The sequence below is a fragment of the Lepisma saccharinum genome, chromosome 15 (assembly GCF_977018435.1).
Source record: "Lepisma saccharinum chromosome 15, izLepSacc3.1, whole genome shotgun sequence".
NCBI classification, from domain to species: domain Eukaryota; kingdom Metazoa; phylum Arthropoda; class Insecta; order Zygentoma; family Lepismatidae; genus Lepisma; species Lepisma saccharinum.
Window position 1 is genome coordinate 62,211,515 of NC_139243.1, and position 20,161 is coordinate 62,231,675.

At 41.7% G+C, this 20,161-nt stretch overlaps 1 protein-coding gene across 1 annotated transcript; it reads right to left on the minus strand.

Moving 5' to 3' along the window:
- Positions 1 to 1,111: 1,111 nt before the first annotated feature.
- On the minus strand, positions 1,112 to 2,482 carry LOC145999287 (uncharacterized). The gene has a single exon (XM_083136225.1). The coding sequence runs from the start codon at positions 2,480 to 2,482 to the stop codon at positions 1,112 to 1,114; it is 1,371 nt and encodes a 456-aa protein (XP_082992351.1).
- Positions 2,483 to 20,161: the final 17,679 nt, after the last annotated feature.

Genomic DNA, 20,161 nt, shown 5'->3' on the forward strand with positions numbered 1-20,161 from the left:
CGCTGCCTGTTAGTTGCGAAAGAATGACCAGCATTACGACGCAGAGATGACCGCAGACCACTTCGTCGAAGCCCTGGATCCTTTCGTCGTTGTAAAATATTTCGGACGTCGATTTCAGGTAGTTCGCAAGCGCGAGAAGCGGAACGCCACCGAAAGAATCAAAAACGAAAGCGCTTCCGTCCTCGGCAATCCAATAACATACCCAGTGGGTTCCCGGGTTGAGAGAATTATCCAAGTTGACCACTCCGCTTTCGCCGCCACTTCGGGGTCCATTAGCAGGCAATGTATCGGACATGAACACACCTCTGAAGTTTATAACGTTGAACAATTCAGCTAGACTCAATATCTTCGTTTGAAAGGGGCACTTTTTTTTAAGGTTGAATTTCTTCAACGCTGCTGCGGTGGTTTGTTTCTTTGTTCTTCTTCTCTTCAATCCGGAACCAGTAGCGTTCATCTTGCTTTCCACGGCGAGGTTGTGTCTTTTTTGCTCTTCGAGCTCTTTTGTGTTCTTCTTGGCATCGATCACGGTTTTCGCGATCGCGGCACTACCACCTGCGAGACTTCCCACGGCTCCGAGAGCAGCGAGGATCGCGTGAATGCTGAAAATGAAACCTCCCTGCTTTCTTGACCTAGACTTTTGCAACTTGCTTAGCTGTGGCCTGCTGAGAAGGAGCTTCATCCCGTGCCCCTTCTTTAAACATTTGTTTTTCTTCTCGCGTTGCTTCTTCGTGAGTATAGAATCGATGCCCGAAACCTTTTTGAGTTCCGAGTAAGGGATTTGATAAGCCACTCCTTTCGGACGCATTGCGAAGAACTCCTATTTTATTATATCTGTTTATTTACTTACTGCTATCCGTGAACTGCATTCTGCTTCAGCTGCTGCCTTCTTTTCTCTCTGTGCCACCCCAAGACCAACATTGGGATAGTGTAGGAAAGAACAATAAATGGAGAGAAAAGGTTTTGGTGATATGAGACTGCTGTTTATTTCAGCAAAAAAAAATAGATGGATGCCGGAAATGAAGTAAATAAAAAAGTATTTTGTGTGTATGCGTACAATTTAATACGGAAGCGTGTGTGTGTGCGTGCGAAGTGGATTCGTTACAGGATTAGCCTAATTACAGATATTGCATGATTTGGACTTCTCTCCGATTGGTGAATAGCCCCATGGAACGGTGTGAATACCGCAGTTCAAAACTTTTCTCTTGTCGTCCTCTGCATCCAACGCCACTTTGTTCAGTTTCACGGTCTTCACATCATGGTCTATGCTCTGGAACCTCCTCTCTTCCCGCAGGATGGGGAGTTTCTTTTTCAGGCATTCGATGTAATCCTCGACGTTTAATTTCCCCTGAACAGTGCTTTTCCCAACTCCCTTGGACTTCTTGATGGTGGCAACGGTCGTTCTGATACAATATGATTTAGCCCTGAGTCCCACGAACTCTCTGATGATCTCACCGTTCATTTCCTCCTTCATCAATCCGGGAACTTTCTTGTTTCTTGGCAAAATGTTGTAGGGGTTCGGCTGTGGATAGCCCGAAGTGTCGAAATGTTCCTTCAATTCGGTTGACATGCCCCTGTACGGATCTTCCTTCATCACATAAACGAAACTGTCCGTATCCATGTAAGCGATCTGGATTTGATTTTTGTATCGTGACTTCATGATGTTGTAGTGGAACTCGTACATTTGCAGTTTCGACAGTTCGAGAATTGCAGCCCCCACGTACGTCGGTTTGTTGAACGTAATGCAGGATTTGTCAAGATGAAGCAACGTCAGGTTCTCGTTGAAAATTTTCCTGCTCTTGAAGCGTGGGTTGGCAACCCACTTCATGCATTTTTCTTCGTCCGAAACTATCTTGACATCCTTGTATTTCCTTACATTCTCCATTGTTTTTCCGTAGATGGCGTTGTTCATCAGTTTATACATATCCTTATCCAGGTCAGATGTCGCCACCTGCCGCTTCTGGGTGTTCATGTTGATGTAGGGTTCCAGCCATTTGCCCTGTGTGAATTTCAAAACTCTGTGCACTTTAGTTAAAACAAGACCCTGCTGGAGATAGAATTTCAACAGTTTGCAGTGCACTACGTAATGATCCTTCCTCTCCAACGTCAGAAGCAGTTTTGGTTGATTGGACCAAGGAGGACATTTTAGCTCAGGCGCCAGAGGAAAATCCGAATGGAGCTGGTGCAATTCTGAAGGATACTCGAAGTCTACCTCCGCGAAGTATCCTGTCGATCCTTCAAAATTATCCTCTTGAAGCAGATGTTTCAGTCCTTCTTCGGTGATGTCCGACCACTCGAAATTAGACTGAGGCAGCTTCTGCGTCATCGCATAACCATACAGGTTGTTGGCGTCCAAGTATATTATGTAGCTGGACTCCTGATTGGGATCGTACTCGTCTCCCATGTACTTGTTGTTTGCTTTCGCATGTCTTAAACAACATTGCACGATGCCGCCCCTGATACATTTCTCGATGAAAATCTGCATGTCGCATTGATCTTCCGCGAAAAGTTGCAATCGAATGCTACTGGAATACAACATTGGCATTCCAGGTGAATCCCGGAAGACTCACGAACTGCGCAGGGTCGACTTTGTAATCACGTATAGCGGTTTGACGAAACGCTTGGAGCACGTCGAATAGGAGAAGCACGTCCAGCTTCAAGTATCGATCGTGGAAATCACCCAGCGAGCAGCATCGAAAGTCGTTCCACATACATTTGGCGTGCGCATAGTCTTCGTCGGAACACACGGAGTCCTTCAAGGTTGAATTAAAAGCGTCTTTCGACGGAAGATCCGTCTCGTCGAATTTTTCGGGCCCGTCGACGTACTCATATGGGTACACTCCTTTCCTTCGAATAGCGTCCAAGGACACATCTGGCAAATGATCTCTGGTAACTTCTGGCATGTCCAACATGGCGACGAATTTTTCGAGGCTAGCCTGGAGAAAGCGGTAAGAATCGATGAATCTAAGTTCAATTCTTCTGTATTTTGGCTTCTTGCCAGCAGCGCACAACGTGCACTCATCGTCGCAGGGGATCATTTTGCTCATCTTACCATGATAGCCCGGTGGAATATTCACCCACTTGCTGATAGTAATGTATTTCTCGTCGGTCTCGGCAATCATACGGATGGATTTTTTATCATAGCCCAGCTCTTTGACGAAATGATGAAGATCATAATTGCTGAGGCCGTGGAAAAATACCGGCACAAACTTGGCAGTTTGAAGCTTCAAATTGCATCTATAGCATAACGGACTGATGTACTGACCCGTTACGTGATTGTGGTGTGTCACTTTTATCACACAATCATCAAATTTGGACCCGCAATTTGGACAATGTGTTGCACAAACAAACCTCAATTCTTCGTCTTCGGTAAGATCATTCATGGGTTTAGTCCTGAACAAAACATCACCCCATTCCTCCACTTCCTTGACTAGGAATTCCAGGAAGCGTTTTGCAGCCTCGGGTCCTCGGTAAAGAATCGGTTCCTTGCTATCTTCGTCCGCTCCTGCCATCCAGTGCACGTAGTATGCGAAACTGCAAGGTATGTGCTCGTGGTAGGCAGTAGTTGATGATTTCGCCGGATCGGGGTCGCAGATCGCCATGGGCTTCAAGAATGCCTCAAAGTCCGCAACGATGACAACGGGGACCTCCAGCTGGGACTTGTACTTTTGTGACGGGCTCACGGAATCTGACCTATGTCAATGATGGAATCATTAACCTAAACCCAAACCCCAATGCAACCCATCCTATCGGTAGCGCTGGTAGCGATGACTGGTATATTACAATGATAAATTTCCCAAATAAACTACCTACAACACCCCAAAATTATTGTTCCAGGAACCTAAAACAAACCCTCATAAATTCCTTAGTTTCACGGTATTCCCCTATTTATTTCCCCATTTATACAAGCACAAAGAATACCCGTAGTGACCCGTGAGAGATGAACATTCCCCCTTTCTGGAAAAGGATGTTAACATTAATACACATACAACTAATGAACTACACACTGCATGATATTTTGGGCTGAAACGCAAAAACATAGATCCAAGCTATATATTTTATTCAGCATCCAGGACGTGTATATATATTAATCACAAGTCTACGGCCGTCGCTTAATGTTACTCAACTAGGCCAATTGCGACACTTTCCAGTCAGCATCATTACATTCACCTACACAATGAGTTATGGCTTACGGAAATTTTAAATAAAGGCACGCTGTGCTGTGTGAGTATAGAACTCGCAATACAGTGTCATACCTACTAAAACATATAACAACCTATATGCATTGATTATCCATGGATCATAACACAAAGAAGAACCTAATAGAATTTCAATTTAGACACTCCTATTAAAGATATTAACGTAACACAAATATTAGGCCAATAAAACTGGTTTTATCAGATGAGGAATTTTTATCCCCTTTACAAAGCTGACATTTTGATATCAATATATTGCCATATTAACTTGGCATCATATTATATTGAATACCTTTTACAAAATTATACATCGAATGCAAATGCACCGCATATTAATATTTGAAGTAAATTATATTACTGTCCTTTTACATTAATTTTTGACTAGTCAATAATTTTTGTAAGATGGCTGCGCGACCGTTATGTTCTCGCTACGTTTTGCCGTTAGGCGGATTCGCGAATCATGGCCATGAATAAGCTAATAACACACGGATGCTAGCATATTAATCGAAGTGCTGATATATCACTTTTGTCCAATTTTCAGGTGCAAACTCACGACTGTCACCCGGATGGAAGCTAATAAAGTGTACTTACATGTCACAACTGTTTCCCACCAAAGTTCGTTACGACTGTTTTTTACCAAAGTTCGTGACGACTGTTTTCAGCTCAATTATCCATTGTCACTCCAACGTTCACTTCAATGTTCATTGGATATCACACTTCGCAATCTTTAGCGAACAAAACGAGCTAATCTGATTAACTTGTAATCCAGGAATAACTGCGATTACCGTGGTTTCTTCAGGCTCGATAAATCTCAACGCCATTCTCCATGCTTCCTTCCTGACCAGCTCCATAATCCATTCCCGCTCTCCGATTCCTCAGACACGATTCCGTTCTCCAAATCTCCATTGTTTTCCTTATACACCATGAGTTCTTCGAACCGTTCTTTTACCAGTTCATTGAACACGATTCAATTCTCCCAAACCTCAACGTTTTCCTTTGTTCTTCTCCAGATACATTTCGAAATTCTAATTAAGTTCGTATTTCACAGATATGTTAGTTTAATTAGACATTAATAATCCTTGAATTAACATAACATTTATAAGCCGTTCACCAAACACAACTTAATTATGCTAATACGATGTCAACCGTCAACTGATGACATCTATTGAGTAATCTTGTTACCAAAGAGCAATTCAGTCAGCAGTACCGTATACAGCTGCCACCTGTGAGCAAATTAATGTACTCGCTAGACTTGAATGTCTAAGAACAAGCTTTATGACAACAATCGTCATATTTGGCGCCCAACAAAAGGCCGGACCCAATCCAAACGTGACCCTTTTTACAATATTAACCATGACTTAATTATTCACCATACATGCACAGTTACAAATGGAACATACACAAACAACATCCTACATATGGTTATTGATTATACTCAACTACAATCCTAATTTACATCAATATTATCTTTGCATTGTGGTGATTGAATGAGTTTCCAGAAGGTTAGAAGTTCATGTCGCACCGGTCACTACATGCTTGCCACAATATTGAAAACAAGGGAAGAAGATCCGAGGTCATCATCTCATATGCTGGCTCGCCGCAGAACCGTACCTACTTGGCTAACTTAGCCCGCCGCAGGCAAAATTCCACTTAACCCACAGGAGAATGTACCAAACCTCAGTCCTCACTACCCCCAACTACATCTTGATTGCCCTTAATGGCAACACCTTGTGTAATGCTATCTCTCATCATCTTCAACCATTTTTCCGTATCCTCTAAACCCAAATCTGACAACTTTTTCATCCATACCATCAACTTGTCCTCGGAACAATTCCATATTTTACAATTTTCAATAGATTGGTTCTCTATTTTCTCCCCATTAATACAATCTACCAAAGCCAGTGTAGAATCTTTGTTGTTTTTTATGCAAAGGTAAGGTCCGACAAAGAGCTCGCAATATTTTCGTATAACTTTATCCCCTATACCACTCTGCGCTTGATTTTTAACAAAGACCAATCTACCTTCGTCAACTACAGGATTAGTGACATGTCTTGCGTTAAGTACTTTCAACCTTTCCCGCCTTTTGCTGATACTGCCTAAACTTGCCATAACCAATTTTTCATCCCACGTGAGCTTATTAGTTTCTACTCCCAACAACGGTATTTTTGTCAAACTCTTTTGCATGTTTAGCCTCAACTCAGCTGGTGAATAACCCGTTTGAGAGGAGATTGAACCATTGAGGAAGTTAAGAGCTTCTGGAATCCTTTCTGGCCATTTGGCATGGTTGGATATACATAGTACCCTCATCAGCCGATTTAATTCCAAGTGATACCGTTCCACTAAATTTGAGCACGGGTGGTACACAGGAGTGTACAGGAGTTGTACTCCCCAGCTTTTCATGACATCCTGAAAATTTTTTGATTTGAACTGGGGTCCGTTATCAGACATTATCTTTTGTGGTACACCTAAATGAACAAAGTATACTTTGGTTAATCTATTTATAATTGTGGCCGCATTACTGTTAACGACCGGATATGCTACTAAATATCTCGTGGCCGCATCCAACACGTTAAAAAGAAATCTTTCACGCCTTGGTCCTAGTGCAAAGGGACCTTGCAAATCGATAAATAACAACTGGCCTGGTTTGTCTGTGACATGCGACCTAGCAACGAACTTGGCTGGATGTTTATTAGGTTTGGTGCGTTGGCAGATATCACAATCTTTAATGTACGACTTAATATCAGATTTCATGCCTTTCCAATAAAATGCCTGATAGATCATTGCAAGAGTCTTGGCAACTCCAAAGTGCCCCATGTCATCGTGACAAGCTATTAGGACCTTTCCTATCAAGTTTACGGGAATGCAAATTCTGTGACGTGAATTGTCATGGAAGTCTTTGATGTAGAGTACGCCACCATTCAAACAGTAAGTTTGATTCCAGGACCTAGCACGAGCATTTATCTTTTGAACCACTCCTTGTAGGTGATTGATTATTTCCAGCAAACCTATATCCTTGTGCTGCAAAGTTATCAATTCTTCTTTGGTAAACAACTCTCGAGTATCTTTCATAACCGAAGATACGTTCACCAAGAACTGAGAATCCGGAATGTTTGGAAAATTTCGACTAAGTGTGTCAGCCAAAACATTATCCGCCCCTTTGCAATATTGCACACTGAAGGAGTATTGCTGAATTTGTATGAACCATCTCGTTAAACGAGAGTTCCAAGAGTGAGCCGATTCGAGCCACGTGAGCGACTTGTGGTCTGACACCACGACAAATTGTCTGCCTTTGAGAAACGTAGAAAATTTCTCTATTGTAAACAATATGGCAAGGACCTCTATTTCTGTGGACGTGTAGGACTTCTCGTACGTCTTCAACAATCTACTGACAAATCCTAACGGCTTGATGTTACCGTCCACAATTTGGTAACAATAACCACCAATTCCAATTAAAGATGCATCCGTTTGGATGTATAATTTGTTGTCAAAATCCGGATAATTCAACGTTACCTCTTGAACGACTAATGTCTTGAGGAGCTTAAAGGCTTCTTCCGCTTCCCCTGACCAATGCCATTTAGACTTATGTTTCAATAATTCATAGAGAGGTTGTGCTGCAAGAGCGTAATTGGGAATATATTTGGATAGCCAGTTAAAACACCCTAAAACTCTTTGAAGCTGTTTCAAATTTTCCGGTCTGCGCAAATTAACGATGCTCTCAACATACGAGGGATCCTTTTTAAACCCTTTTGTCGTGACCACATGCCCCAAGAACTTAAATTCCTTAACCGCAAACTTGCATTTCTCCAATTTTAAAGTGAAACCTGCACGTTTCAATCTTTCAAGCACCAGACTAACATGCCTGAGGTGAGATTCAAAATCTTTTGACTTAATAATGATGTCATCCACGTACACCACTACGAATTCTAGGAATGACCCAAGCACGCGATTCATAACGTCGACAAACACTGCCGTACCATTGACCGACCCAAACACAACCCTTTTAAATTGGTAGAGGATCCCCTCGAATGCAAATGCCGTATATTTTCTGCTATCTTCATGCAACGGAACCTGCCAGTACGCATTTCCCAAATCTAGCGATGTGAAAAATTGACAACCAATGAATGACGTCAGCAAATCGTTGATCTTCATTGGCGTGAGTTGCATAGGTTTGACGTGTTGATTTATTTTTTTCAAATCCACACACAGTCTAATTTCCCCATTCGGCTTCGGGACGACTAGCAGGGGCGAACGATACTCAGAAACTGAGAGTTCAATTACTCCCCATGCTAACATTTGACTTAAATGTTCCCTGACCTTATCCCTATATGCAAAGGGTATTGGGTAATTCCTTGCGACTATTGGCACGCTGGTATCCAATTCCATTCGATGAACATATTCACCACATAAACCCGGTTTCTCTGAGAACATCGGTTCAAAATTATGGATCATATCAACGAAACGCGAACTCAAGTTATCCTCCAAATTCAGAGAGTCCTTCACCTTTTCAGCAAAATTAGTCCTATCATTCCCTGAAATTACATCTTTTAATACAACCTTAGAAACTGACAAATCCTGCTCTATGCTGCCTGTTTCAACAAGTGGAGTGAATTTTAGAAGTGCCCTTCCATTGGGAGTTCGATAGAAGAACGCATCATTGTTAAAATTTAATTCCCCTTGAATACCATAAATGACATCTAAACCTAAAATTATAGGTACACTTAACTTTTTTACGACAACTAATTGAACATAGAATTCATAACCCCCCAAATTAATATTCAACTTAGTGATACCCTCAACTGATTTCGATTTTGTGCCAGAGTAGTCCACTAGCTTGATGTTGGAGGCAGACTCCAACCTGGGCCTAGAACTTAAAGACGAAACCGATCTCCACGTATTGTATTCAAGGAGACTGACCTCAGCACCGCTATCACAGAGGGCTACATATGGCCTTCCTAAAATAGTAACGTCAATCAAAGCTGATGCACCCCCTTGCGGACCAGCATTGATTGGGGTAACTAATTTCATGGCATCATCTAAATCACACTCCTCACCGCCGTCAACAATATTTACAAATAATATGGCAGGCCGAAACCTTACGCCCTCACCCCCTGCCCATTGGTAAGGGACCTCTGACGGTTTTCCGTCTTTAATATTTGTCGACTATCACTAGGATACTCCTCAATGGCGTGAACCTCCGCCTCTACCACGAGCTGAGTACCCCCAATGGACTTCATCTTACCTAGATTTTTAAACACTCCCTTTCTTTGAAGGAAATTCATGACCTGTGACATCCCATCCTTATTCCAATGTACTTTATCTACCTTACCACGGGAAGGATTACCCAAATATTCTTCATACAAATACACCTTGATTGCTCCCTGATCATTAAAGAACAGAGAAGCAATATCATGAACCTTTACGTTTTTTCCATTATGAAACGACGTTATAAATTCATTGACTCCCTGCCATTTCCGCCAGATGCCTGAGTCTTTGTCCCGCATGATACGCGCCAAGGGTGGCAATGTCAACCAATTTATTTCTTTTGTACGCTCCACCAGCAGCTTCAAAATTTCCAACAAGTTCTCTTTGATGGCCTCTGCTGATTTGAATTGAAGAATATCATTTGTTCCTATCAAAACAATCACTGCGTCCGGCAACCTCGGACATGAACGAAGCCTGTCGATCAATTGCCCAGTGGTTTGCCCACTAACCGCCCAACCTATTTTTCGGCAGCCTCTTTCGTCTAACATGATTTTGTAATTGCCAACTGTTTGTGCTAACCTGACTGACAGACTATCTCCTATCAATAGCTTGTCTTCAAACATCGGATCCATTCCTCGATAACTGTCTTCTACTTCCCTACAAACTCGCGTATATGTCGAAGGCCTATGATCCTTGGGAGGATTACCCGCGAACAAACCCACATCACCTCCTACGATGTGAGTTCCTCCTCGTTTCCCAACGAAGATTCGCTAGACATACTACCCCTGCCTGGAACGTGCTGTTTGAACTTCGGACTATTCTGAGAATCTTTCCATGCACCCCTGGGTGAACTCTTTGGGAAGCGAGAGTCAAGATTACCCTTATTTTCAGGACTCGGCGACTTAACCCTGACTTTGTTTATTCCCCCTTTTATCCCTTTACCTTTGGAGGGAAGAACCCATTCCTTTTTGACAACTGCATCCTTAAGTGATTCAAAATTTTCAATAACATGGACAGCCTCCGTAAAAGACGATATGTCTTTCATTACGAAATGTTCCCTTAACTTGTACGGCAAAAGCGCGCCAAGCTGAGCCACAATATGGGACTCCTCAGCCTTGGGTTGGATGGAACGCAATAACTTGAAGTTCCTGGAGAAATAAAGCAACACGCTCTCCTCAGATGTTTTCTGATACGGTGAGCTCAGAACCTTAGCTAGACAGGAACTTCGCCACCTTGAACTTTCGTAATGACCGATAAACTCAGTTTTGAATAGGTCATAAGAAATCAGTTGTGACTTCTTTTCTGAAAACCAAAGTTTTGCACTTTCTGTTAGGAGTTTTGGAACATAATTTATATATTGAGCTTGGTCAACTCCATACAACTCCAAGAGTTCCTCTACCTTTTCAAGGAATTCAGTGGGAGTTATATCAGTGATCAAGCCGTTAAATTTGGGAAATTTTAACAAGTCCTGAGGCTTGATACTAAATTGTTTCCCTCGAGCTAAACCAAGACTAATACTAGGATCAACTTGATCCACATTCCCTAACTTCAACTTTTCCTGATCATTTCCTGTTCCCTGAAACCTACTGATCTTAGCCCTTTTATGCCTGGTTTTAATATAACCTTTCCTGTTTGAGACGAAACTCTTTTTGCACGGTCTGTCAGTGTCAGATGCAGATTCTGCACAGGAATCACTGATGCCCGCCAGTGGCTTCACTGTACTACTCAACCTACCAGGTACGGTATCAGAATCATCGGTGGACGTAGCCTTATCTACAAATTTCCTTTCCACAAAATCAGGCACTTCCCGATCAATTACCTGAACTTTACTCTGCTTCACGCCAGATTCCTGTATGTCACGACCTTTACCGGAATTTCGCCGTTCCCATCTGGCCAGAACCTGATCAACCCTTTCCATCGACTCCTCAAGAGATCGCAACGTGACCAAAACTTCTACGGGCACATTATTTACCACCGAAGCCTTACTACCCTGATGTTCAGAAGAAATATTACCCACCGGCCGAGAGGGTGAAGGAGATTCCCTTTTTATTTCCAACAACTCACTTTCACTAACTGCTTTTCCTAACTGAGACCCGATCGTGACTCGGCCCAACTCTTCCTTCCTACAGACTAACCTTCCCCACACTTTCTCAACAATTTTCCCTTCCAAAGAACTGATATTAGTTTCATTATCAATTTTCATCTGTTCCATAGACTTTTGCATGACCTGAACTTCCGAATCTAATCTACCTGTCAGTACTTCCAACTTTTCTTCCAACCCCTCTGCCCTGCTCATACATTCGACCCTATACTGAGAGACTGACAGAGTGAGATCTTGAAGACCCTCACTCGTCTTAACAATGTCTTTCTGCAAGTCCAGAATACATTTGTTGGTGTCATTTATATTAGATTGTAGTCCACCCACCAAACTGCTTGCATGAGCTGTAAGTTCTGACTTCAACAAATCAGCGTTTTCCCTGTTTCTCTCATCACACTGCTTGATGAAAGCAAACAAGGATTCAATTGTAACAGGCTCTTGTTCTGTTCCCATTTTTTTTTTTTTTTTTTGTGAAAATTTTATCACCGCAACAACTCTGCCAGTGAGTCCTCGTAATCTACTGTGACGGGCTCACGGAATCTGACCTATGTCAATGATGGAATCATTAACCTAAACCCAAACCCCAATGCAACCCATCCTATCGGTAGCGCTGGTAGCGATGACTGGTATATTACAATGATAAATTTCCCAAATAAACTACCTACAACACCCCAAAATTATTGTTCCAGGAACCTAAAACAAACCCTCATAAATTCCTTAGTTTCACGGTATTCCCCTATTTATTTCCCCATTTATACAAGCACAAAGAATACCCGTAGTGACCCGTGAGAGATGAACATTCCCCCTTTCTGGAAAAGGATGTTAACATTAATACACATACAACTAATGAACTACACACTGCATGATATTTTGGGCTGAAACGCAAAAACATAGATCCAAGCTATATATTTTATTCAGCATCCAGGACGTGTATATATATTAATCACAAGTCTACGGCCGTCGCTTAATGTTACTCAACTAGGCCAATTGCGACACTTTCCAGTCAGCATCATTACATTCACCTACACAATGAGTTATGGCTTACGGAAATTTTAAATAAAGGCACGCTGTGCTGTGTGAGTATAGAACTCGCAATACAGTGTCATACCTACTAAAACATATAACAACCTATATGCATTGATTATCCATGGATCATAACACAAAGAAGAACCTAATAGAATTTCAATTTAGACACTCCTATTAAAGATATTAACGTAACACAAATATTAGGCCAATAAAACTGGTTTTATCAGATGAGGAATTTTTATCCCCTTTACAAAGCTGACATTTTGATATCAATATATTGCCATATTAACTTGGCATCATATTATGTTGAATACCTTTTACAAAATTATACATCGAATGCAAATGCACCGCATATTAATATTTGAAGTAAATTATATTACTGTCCTTTTACATTAATTTTTGACTAGTCAATAATTTTTGTAAGATGGCTGCGCGACCGTTATGTTCTCGCTACGTTTTGCCGTTAGGCGGATTCGCGAATCATGGCCATGAATAAGCTAATAACACACGGATGCTAGCATATTAATCGAAGTGCTGATATATCACTTTTGTCCAATTTTCAGGTGCAAACTCACGACTGTCACCCGGATGGAAGCTAATAAAGTGTACTTACATGTCACAACTGTTTCCCACCAAAGTTCGTTACGACTGTTTTTTACCAAAGTTCGTGACGACTGTTTTCAGCTCAATTATCCATTGTCACTCCAACGTTCACTTCAATGTTCATTGGATATCACACTTCGCAATCTTTAGCGAACAAAACGAGCTAATCTGATTAACTTGTAATCCAGGAATAACTGCGATTACCGTGGTTTCTTCAGGCTCGATAAATCTCAACGCCATTCTCCATGCTTCCTTCCTGACCAGCTCCATAATCCATTCCCGCTCTCCGATTCCTCAGACACGATTCCGTTCTCCAAACCTCCATTGTTTTCCTTATACACCATGAGTTCTTCGAACCGTTCTTTTACCAGTTCATTGAACACGATTTAATTCTCCCAAACCTCAACGTTTTCCTTTGTTCTTCTCCAGATACATTTCGAAATTCTAATTAAGTTCGTATTTCACAGATATGTTAGTTTAATTAGACATTAATAATCCTTGAATTAACATAACATTTATAAGCCGTTCACCAAACACAACTTAATTATGCTAATACGATGTCAACCGTCAACTGATGACATCTATTGAGTAATCTTGTTACCAAAGAGCAATTCAGTCAGCAGTACCGTATACAGCTGCCACCTGTGAGCAAATTAATGTACTCGCTAGACTTGAATGTCTAAGAACAAGCTTTATGACAACAATCGTCATACTTTCTGAAGAAATGAGAACCACCAGGGAACACGCATCTGGATGGTTGATGCTGCAGGCATTCTCTGAGGTGATCCTGCAGTCTCTCCTTGGCGGTTCTTGAACCTAGGTTGCTGAAAAATACCATACATCGATAACAGATTTCGATTTTATGTTCATATTTTGTTATCTCGCTTCTGACCAGCTTCGAAAGATCACGAATGAGGCAATAATGGTGCTGTTTCATATTTTTTATCAACAGCATGTGCACTACATTCACCTCATCACCTACAATTTTGCTGATCCGAAGCGGAAAAATATTTACTTTTTTGTTGCTGATTGTATATCCATACACATTTACACCGATTGGAATCTCGTTCTTTTGTTGATATGCTTTTTCGAATTTTTCGATTTTTGTCAGCTGCACAGGAAATGTAACGTCTTCGAAATATTCATCCAATTCATTCTCGTACTGGCTGTAACTTCCAACGCGCGTAGAGTTTTTTGTTTTATGATGCAAATGGGCCAGGAGACACCATTTGAAACACTGGTTGTCGTTGTTTTTAATGTTAAGAACGGCTTTCTTGTTTTCGATCACCTGCGGGAGCTTCACGTAAGTCGATCCCAAAAGAGGCTTGTATTTGCTTATGTTGATGTTGATGATATGTGTAGTGTTGCAAACACTCCAACCCGATCCTTTGCCTTGAAACTCTTCCTGCTTCCGGAGGATCTCATTTACTAGCTTGTCGTAAAGTTCGCTTATCACCTCCCTCTCACTTTCCAGCAGAAGTTGTTGCTTTGTTCTACTGGAGAACATGTGAGTTTGTTCCGACGAATGCTTCTGGAACAACGAATCCAAAACCATGTCGAATTGAAGGGGCCCTTGTCGAGAGTGGAAACCAAAATCTTAACCACTTCTGCTTTCTTCTCCTTCAGGAAAATTTCGGCACTGAAGGGCAAACCCCTATTCTCGCTGCTGAGGCTGTAATTTGCCAACATATTCCTGAAGGCCGTTCTCTTCGGCTTAATACATTCTGGGTCGCGTGCTTCAGCCGATTCTGTGATCTTCGTTCTCTTTCCATGGCTCAACTGGTGAAGACTGCTTTCGCTTTACCCCACTCTTCTGATTGACGATCAAATTTTTTGTTGTTATCACTTTCCTGGATGTTGGGGAAGGTTTGGTGATGCTGGTGGGTTCTTTCGACGAACCAGGCCGTTGAATACATCTTTGTTTATGCCGACTTAGATTGGACTTGGTTTGTGGGATATTACAGAAGGGACAGTGAACTTGGGGTTCTTTCGTCTTCGGAACTGCAGTGGATGTGTCTTGTGACTGCGACATTTTTCTGCAACAGAGAAAGCCAACTTTCAGGGATATGCAATAGGCTATTATATACATATTGGGCCATTGTTTTGATTCGAATCTGTAAGTAAACAGTAAGACGCATCAAGATGCCGAACAATATCTTCGGCCACTCCAGAGGCGGCACGGATACCGAGCCACCCGACAACACTGAAATTCTGAAACTCGACCAACGAGTAAAGAAACTTCGCAGCGACCTGCTGACTCTCCAGAACACTCTGTCCTCGAGCCTACAAGATGAGATCACAAGTCTGCAGAAAACATTAGTGGATCCGATCCTGAAGATCGAAGCGGAATTCAAATCACTGTTCGCCAAGTATGCTGATTTAGCATCCTTGGAAAGTTTGAGCAGCATTCAGGAAACAGTGAACAACCTGCGAGAGGAATTATCTAACCTACAAAAATCCAGAGACATTATTCAACTAAAAACTAAGTTTGAGGAACAGGAAACAAACATCCAAGCTAGCTTGAGCGAACTTCAAAATGTTATTTCTAACATTAAGATCCAACTTGAAACCAACCCTGCACCCGAAGACATACTTCTGATCAATGGAGCAGTGGCCGATCTACGAAACGAATTCGGTAGTTTTCGGGATGAGATCCCGTCTCTGATATCCTTTGCAGAACTTGAAAACTCGGTGAAAAACATCAGGGAGAAACTTCAAACCGTCGAAGAAGCTATTGCCAACTTCCCTTCGTCCGAGGAACTGAAAATTATAGGAAAGTCTGTGGCCAAGATCAAACTGCAACTCGAGACGTACGAGGATTTCGGTAAAATCCAAGGCACCGTAAGCCACATCGAGGACACTTTGTCGACCATGAGAACTGATCTATCGACCGTGCAGGAAGCTTTGGAATCGAAATTGCCAGGCATAACGGAAACCCTGACCACCGTTCAACAGCAAATTGCCAAGCTGGAAAGCCTTAACACCGAAACCGAATTTTCACACTTCCATCACCTGATCGACGACATACAGAGCAAGTTGGAAACACTGCAGCAATCAACCCCCACACAGGACGACATGACGCGACTCCGGGATGCGCTGGGTACGGTAGCCGACGCCAGTGAGCTGGACGCCTTGAGAAAAGCTTTGACCGCGCTGCAGAATACAGTCGTCAACTTACCAACATCGCAGGAACTGAAAGCCGTGAAGAGGACAGTGAATCGTTTGCTCAAATCCGAGGACGTGAAAAACATTCAGATTGAAATCGTGCAAATTCGAGACACCATCGCCACGATGCCCACCAACCAGAACCTCAACGAGCTGCACACTCTGTTCGCAGAAAACAGAAATCAGGTTCACGACCTCGCGACACAAAACTCCAAACTGAGGCTCGTCGAAAGCTTGCAGCAGATCATCGCAAACGTGAAACTTCGAATCGACGACGTGGAGACCGGTCAAGAGTCTGCTTTGGCTGATTTTGCCGACAAGATTCGCGAACTGAACGAACACTTCAAGCAACTTCGCGTGGAAATCAAGATCAAACCTTCTTACGACAGCATCGTCAACCTCTTCAGCGAACACCTGGAGCCCATACAGAACAAACTGGACGACGTGCAGGAGGAACTGCGAGCCAACGTCGGCAGCCTGAACGTTAGCCTCGACAACTTAAAATCGACAGTCGTCCTAGAGATATTCAGCATCCCAAATCGAGAATTTCCGTCCCCTTTCAATCCACGAAGCAAACTCTACATGCTCACTCCTGTCAAAGCATACCATCAATTTTACCTCAGGGGAAAACTTCAGTTTGTCAAGATAACTTACTGGTCGCTACTGCGAGCCCTTCACTATCCGACTATGACTGTGACGAATATAGGGGACGAACCTAAAGTCCGCAATGTAGAGCTGGTTGATTTCACACACCCCGAAAGTGGAGAGACTTCATATGCAGAGGATGCTTCGCAAATCATAGATATTCAAGTCGGTGATAAACTATATGTAGAGAACCCCACGCTCTCTCCAGCACAAAATCCCATCGTCATCGTGTTCCTTTTCTCACATGACGTTCAGTAGAAGCAAGTAAAATTTTGTTATGTAAACTTATTAAAGATTAAACGAGACTTTCCTGATTAGCACAAAAATACACTGATATTGTGCGATCACGAGATAATTTGAGTTAATAATATGCAATGTAAAAGTAAATTCCAAGTTAACTCGGGTTAATAAAGCAAGTAAAAACATAATTGCTGTACTTACCTCTGTTGAAGTAAAGCTGTTGTTTCTCCTTCTTGCAAAAGTTTTCATGCAATTGAACACACCGTGCACCACAAGCTCATATAGAACTCAGACACTAGAAAAATGTCACTAGCAATTCACGGCAGGAATGCTGTTAATATACTCACTCCGGTCATCTTCTCGCTAAGCACTGCGAAAAGTCGATGTGGTAGGAAACGATATCGATCCGTCTAGGCTACATACATCGTTCTGTCTTGCTCACGCAATTAGAGGGAAAGAATCGCGTAAATAACATTAGCGACGACTCCTATACAGATATTTTTACTGGTAAAGATTTTCTTTCCCCCCCCCCCCCCCTTGCGTAATTAACCAAAAAACGCCCGAACGGCGAAAAGAGGCTCATCGGTAGAGGAAATGCTGGAATTTGTATTGTTTCTCGCACTAGAAACAAATATTGAAATTTTATTTTCACTTTTGTGTTGTACAGCATAAAAATATGAAATGCACAAAAGACTTCGAGGCTCACGCGCACAAAATTGATCGGCCATGAAATGTTCGGGAGCGGTTGTCTGATCAATCAGAGCCATTCACCATTGGAAGAGGATAGGTTAGTTCGTGCATGATAGAATAAATGTTGCCAACTCACTAGGTTAGTTTAACTCGTAAAATATTGTGGTGAAATATTTATGGCAGAGTTGGCAACGCTGACAGCGAGGCACCGTGAACGACCTTAAAATATACAGCGTAAACAACATGTTGTCAACTCACTAGGTTAGTTTAACTCGTAAAATATTGTGGTGAATTTTTTATGGCAGAATTGGCAACACTGACAGTGAGGCACCGTGAATATACAGCGTAAACGGCTACGCAGAGTTGGCAACGCTGACAGTTACCTGCGTAAGGTTTGGAAAAAAACGTGAAAGGGGGTTATTATTTTGAGCTGTTTGAAAAATAACCGTGAAGGTAGTGCCCTATAGGTGCTTTCCCGTGAAGGTAATGGGGTAACCGTGAAGGTACTGGGTTAACCGTGAAGGTACTGCTCTATAGATGCTTTTCCGTGAAGGTACTGGGTTAACCGTGAAGGTACTGCTCTATAGGCGCTTTCCCGTGAAGGTATTGCTCTATAGGCGCTTTGCCGTGAAGGTACTGGGTTAACCGTGAAGCTACTACCCTATAGGTGCTTTCCCGTGAAGGTACTGCTCTATAGATGCTTTCCCGTGAAGGTACTGGGTTAACCGTGAAGGTACTGCTCTATAGGTGCTTTGCCGTGAAGGTACTGTGTTAACCGTGAAGGTACCTTAAAATATACAGCGTAAAAGGCTACGGTTCGCTTGATATGATCCTCCCGAACCACATCAAGGATTCGATCATATTTAATATTAATCTTAATTATTTTACTTTTTATATTCACTATAAAACGTTATGAAAGATGAGATATTTAATAGTTGAACTAATGACCTAATTCTGTCATTCGAGAAGTTTAGAATTTGTTATTTGCAAGCTTCTTGAAAGCAAAATCTTTCATTGTTGACAATTAGTCAAAAATATGTGTTCTCAGTTTTAGAATCAAACTATTATGAAAGCCATAAGAGCTAAATTTCAGTTGGAGTTATTAGTAATATAAGCCTTATGGACATTGGGAAGAAGTTTTTAAGAATGTGATAACTTTATAGTAGAGAATATTATAGAAACTTTAAGGATCATAACTGTTGTTTTAGACATAGAAAAATGATCCTTATGGAACATACTGTTTAATCTTTAGAATATTGCCATTATACACAAATTAGTTCTGCATATCACAGCTGTAGCTATGTTTATCTTTTGTGTCACGGGAGGCGCTCTGCTTGACATGCGAGGATATAAATACAGCTTCGGAACCTAATTCTGGGGCATTTTCATCACCGACTCCGATGGATTAACATCTTAAATACTCAGCTCCCTTTATGGGAGGGTTCAAGAACTCAGTCTTCGTTCCCAAATTAACTTAGAGACATAGTTATTCTGTCGTATGGGTAGGTTCGCCCTGTGGACATGCTAACATGTCACCATACGAAAGAATAAGTTCATTTCAACTTTATTTTGAAGTTTTCGGAAATTTTAAATAAAATCTTCACAAAATAATGTTAAATTTTGACTCAGAACTTACTGTTATTCTGACGCATGGGTAGGTTCGCCCTGTGGACATGCTAACATGTCACCATGCGTGAGAATAAGTTAATTTACGATTTCTTTCAACTTTGTGATAATTCAATTTGATTTCTTCGAAACATATACGTAATATATTTTCAATTTTTGCATAAAGCAACAGGACTTAATGTTATTCTGCCGTATGAGTAGGTTCGCCCTGTGGGCATGTTAACATGCCATCATACGGAAGAATAAGTTCAGATTATTTCGTCTCCATGATTATTATTTATTGATCAGGTTATTCATTATTGATATCTGGCATAGTTAGGTTTCGCCCTGTGAACATGCTAACATGTTGCCATACCCGATATCAAGTCGATGTTTCTAATATTTTACGAATTATAGCCGTTTGTATTTCTGCATATATCTTGAAGCCAGACCATAATGTCCAATTTATATTAAGATCGGAGTCAATACTTAAAACCTTCGCCAGTCACGTCAAAGTTATGCTTCATTATGTCAAGGAGCGTTCATAAAGTTCCAAGCAAGCGCCTGGTCGTCTTTATATAACTGATATGACAGCTTGATCCATATTATGTAAATAAACTGCAAAAGTCGTGTAGATTTAATTATAAGAAGGAAATCTGTTCTGTCCTTTATTTATGGAGATCTGTAACTAAGA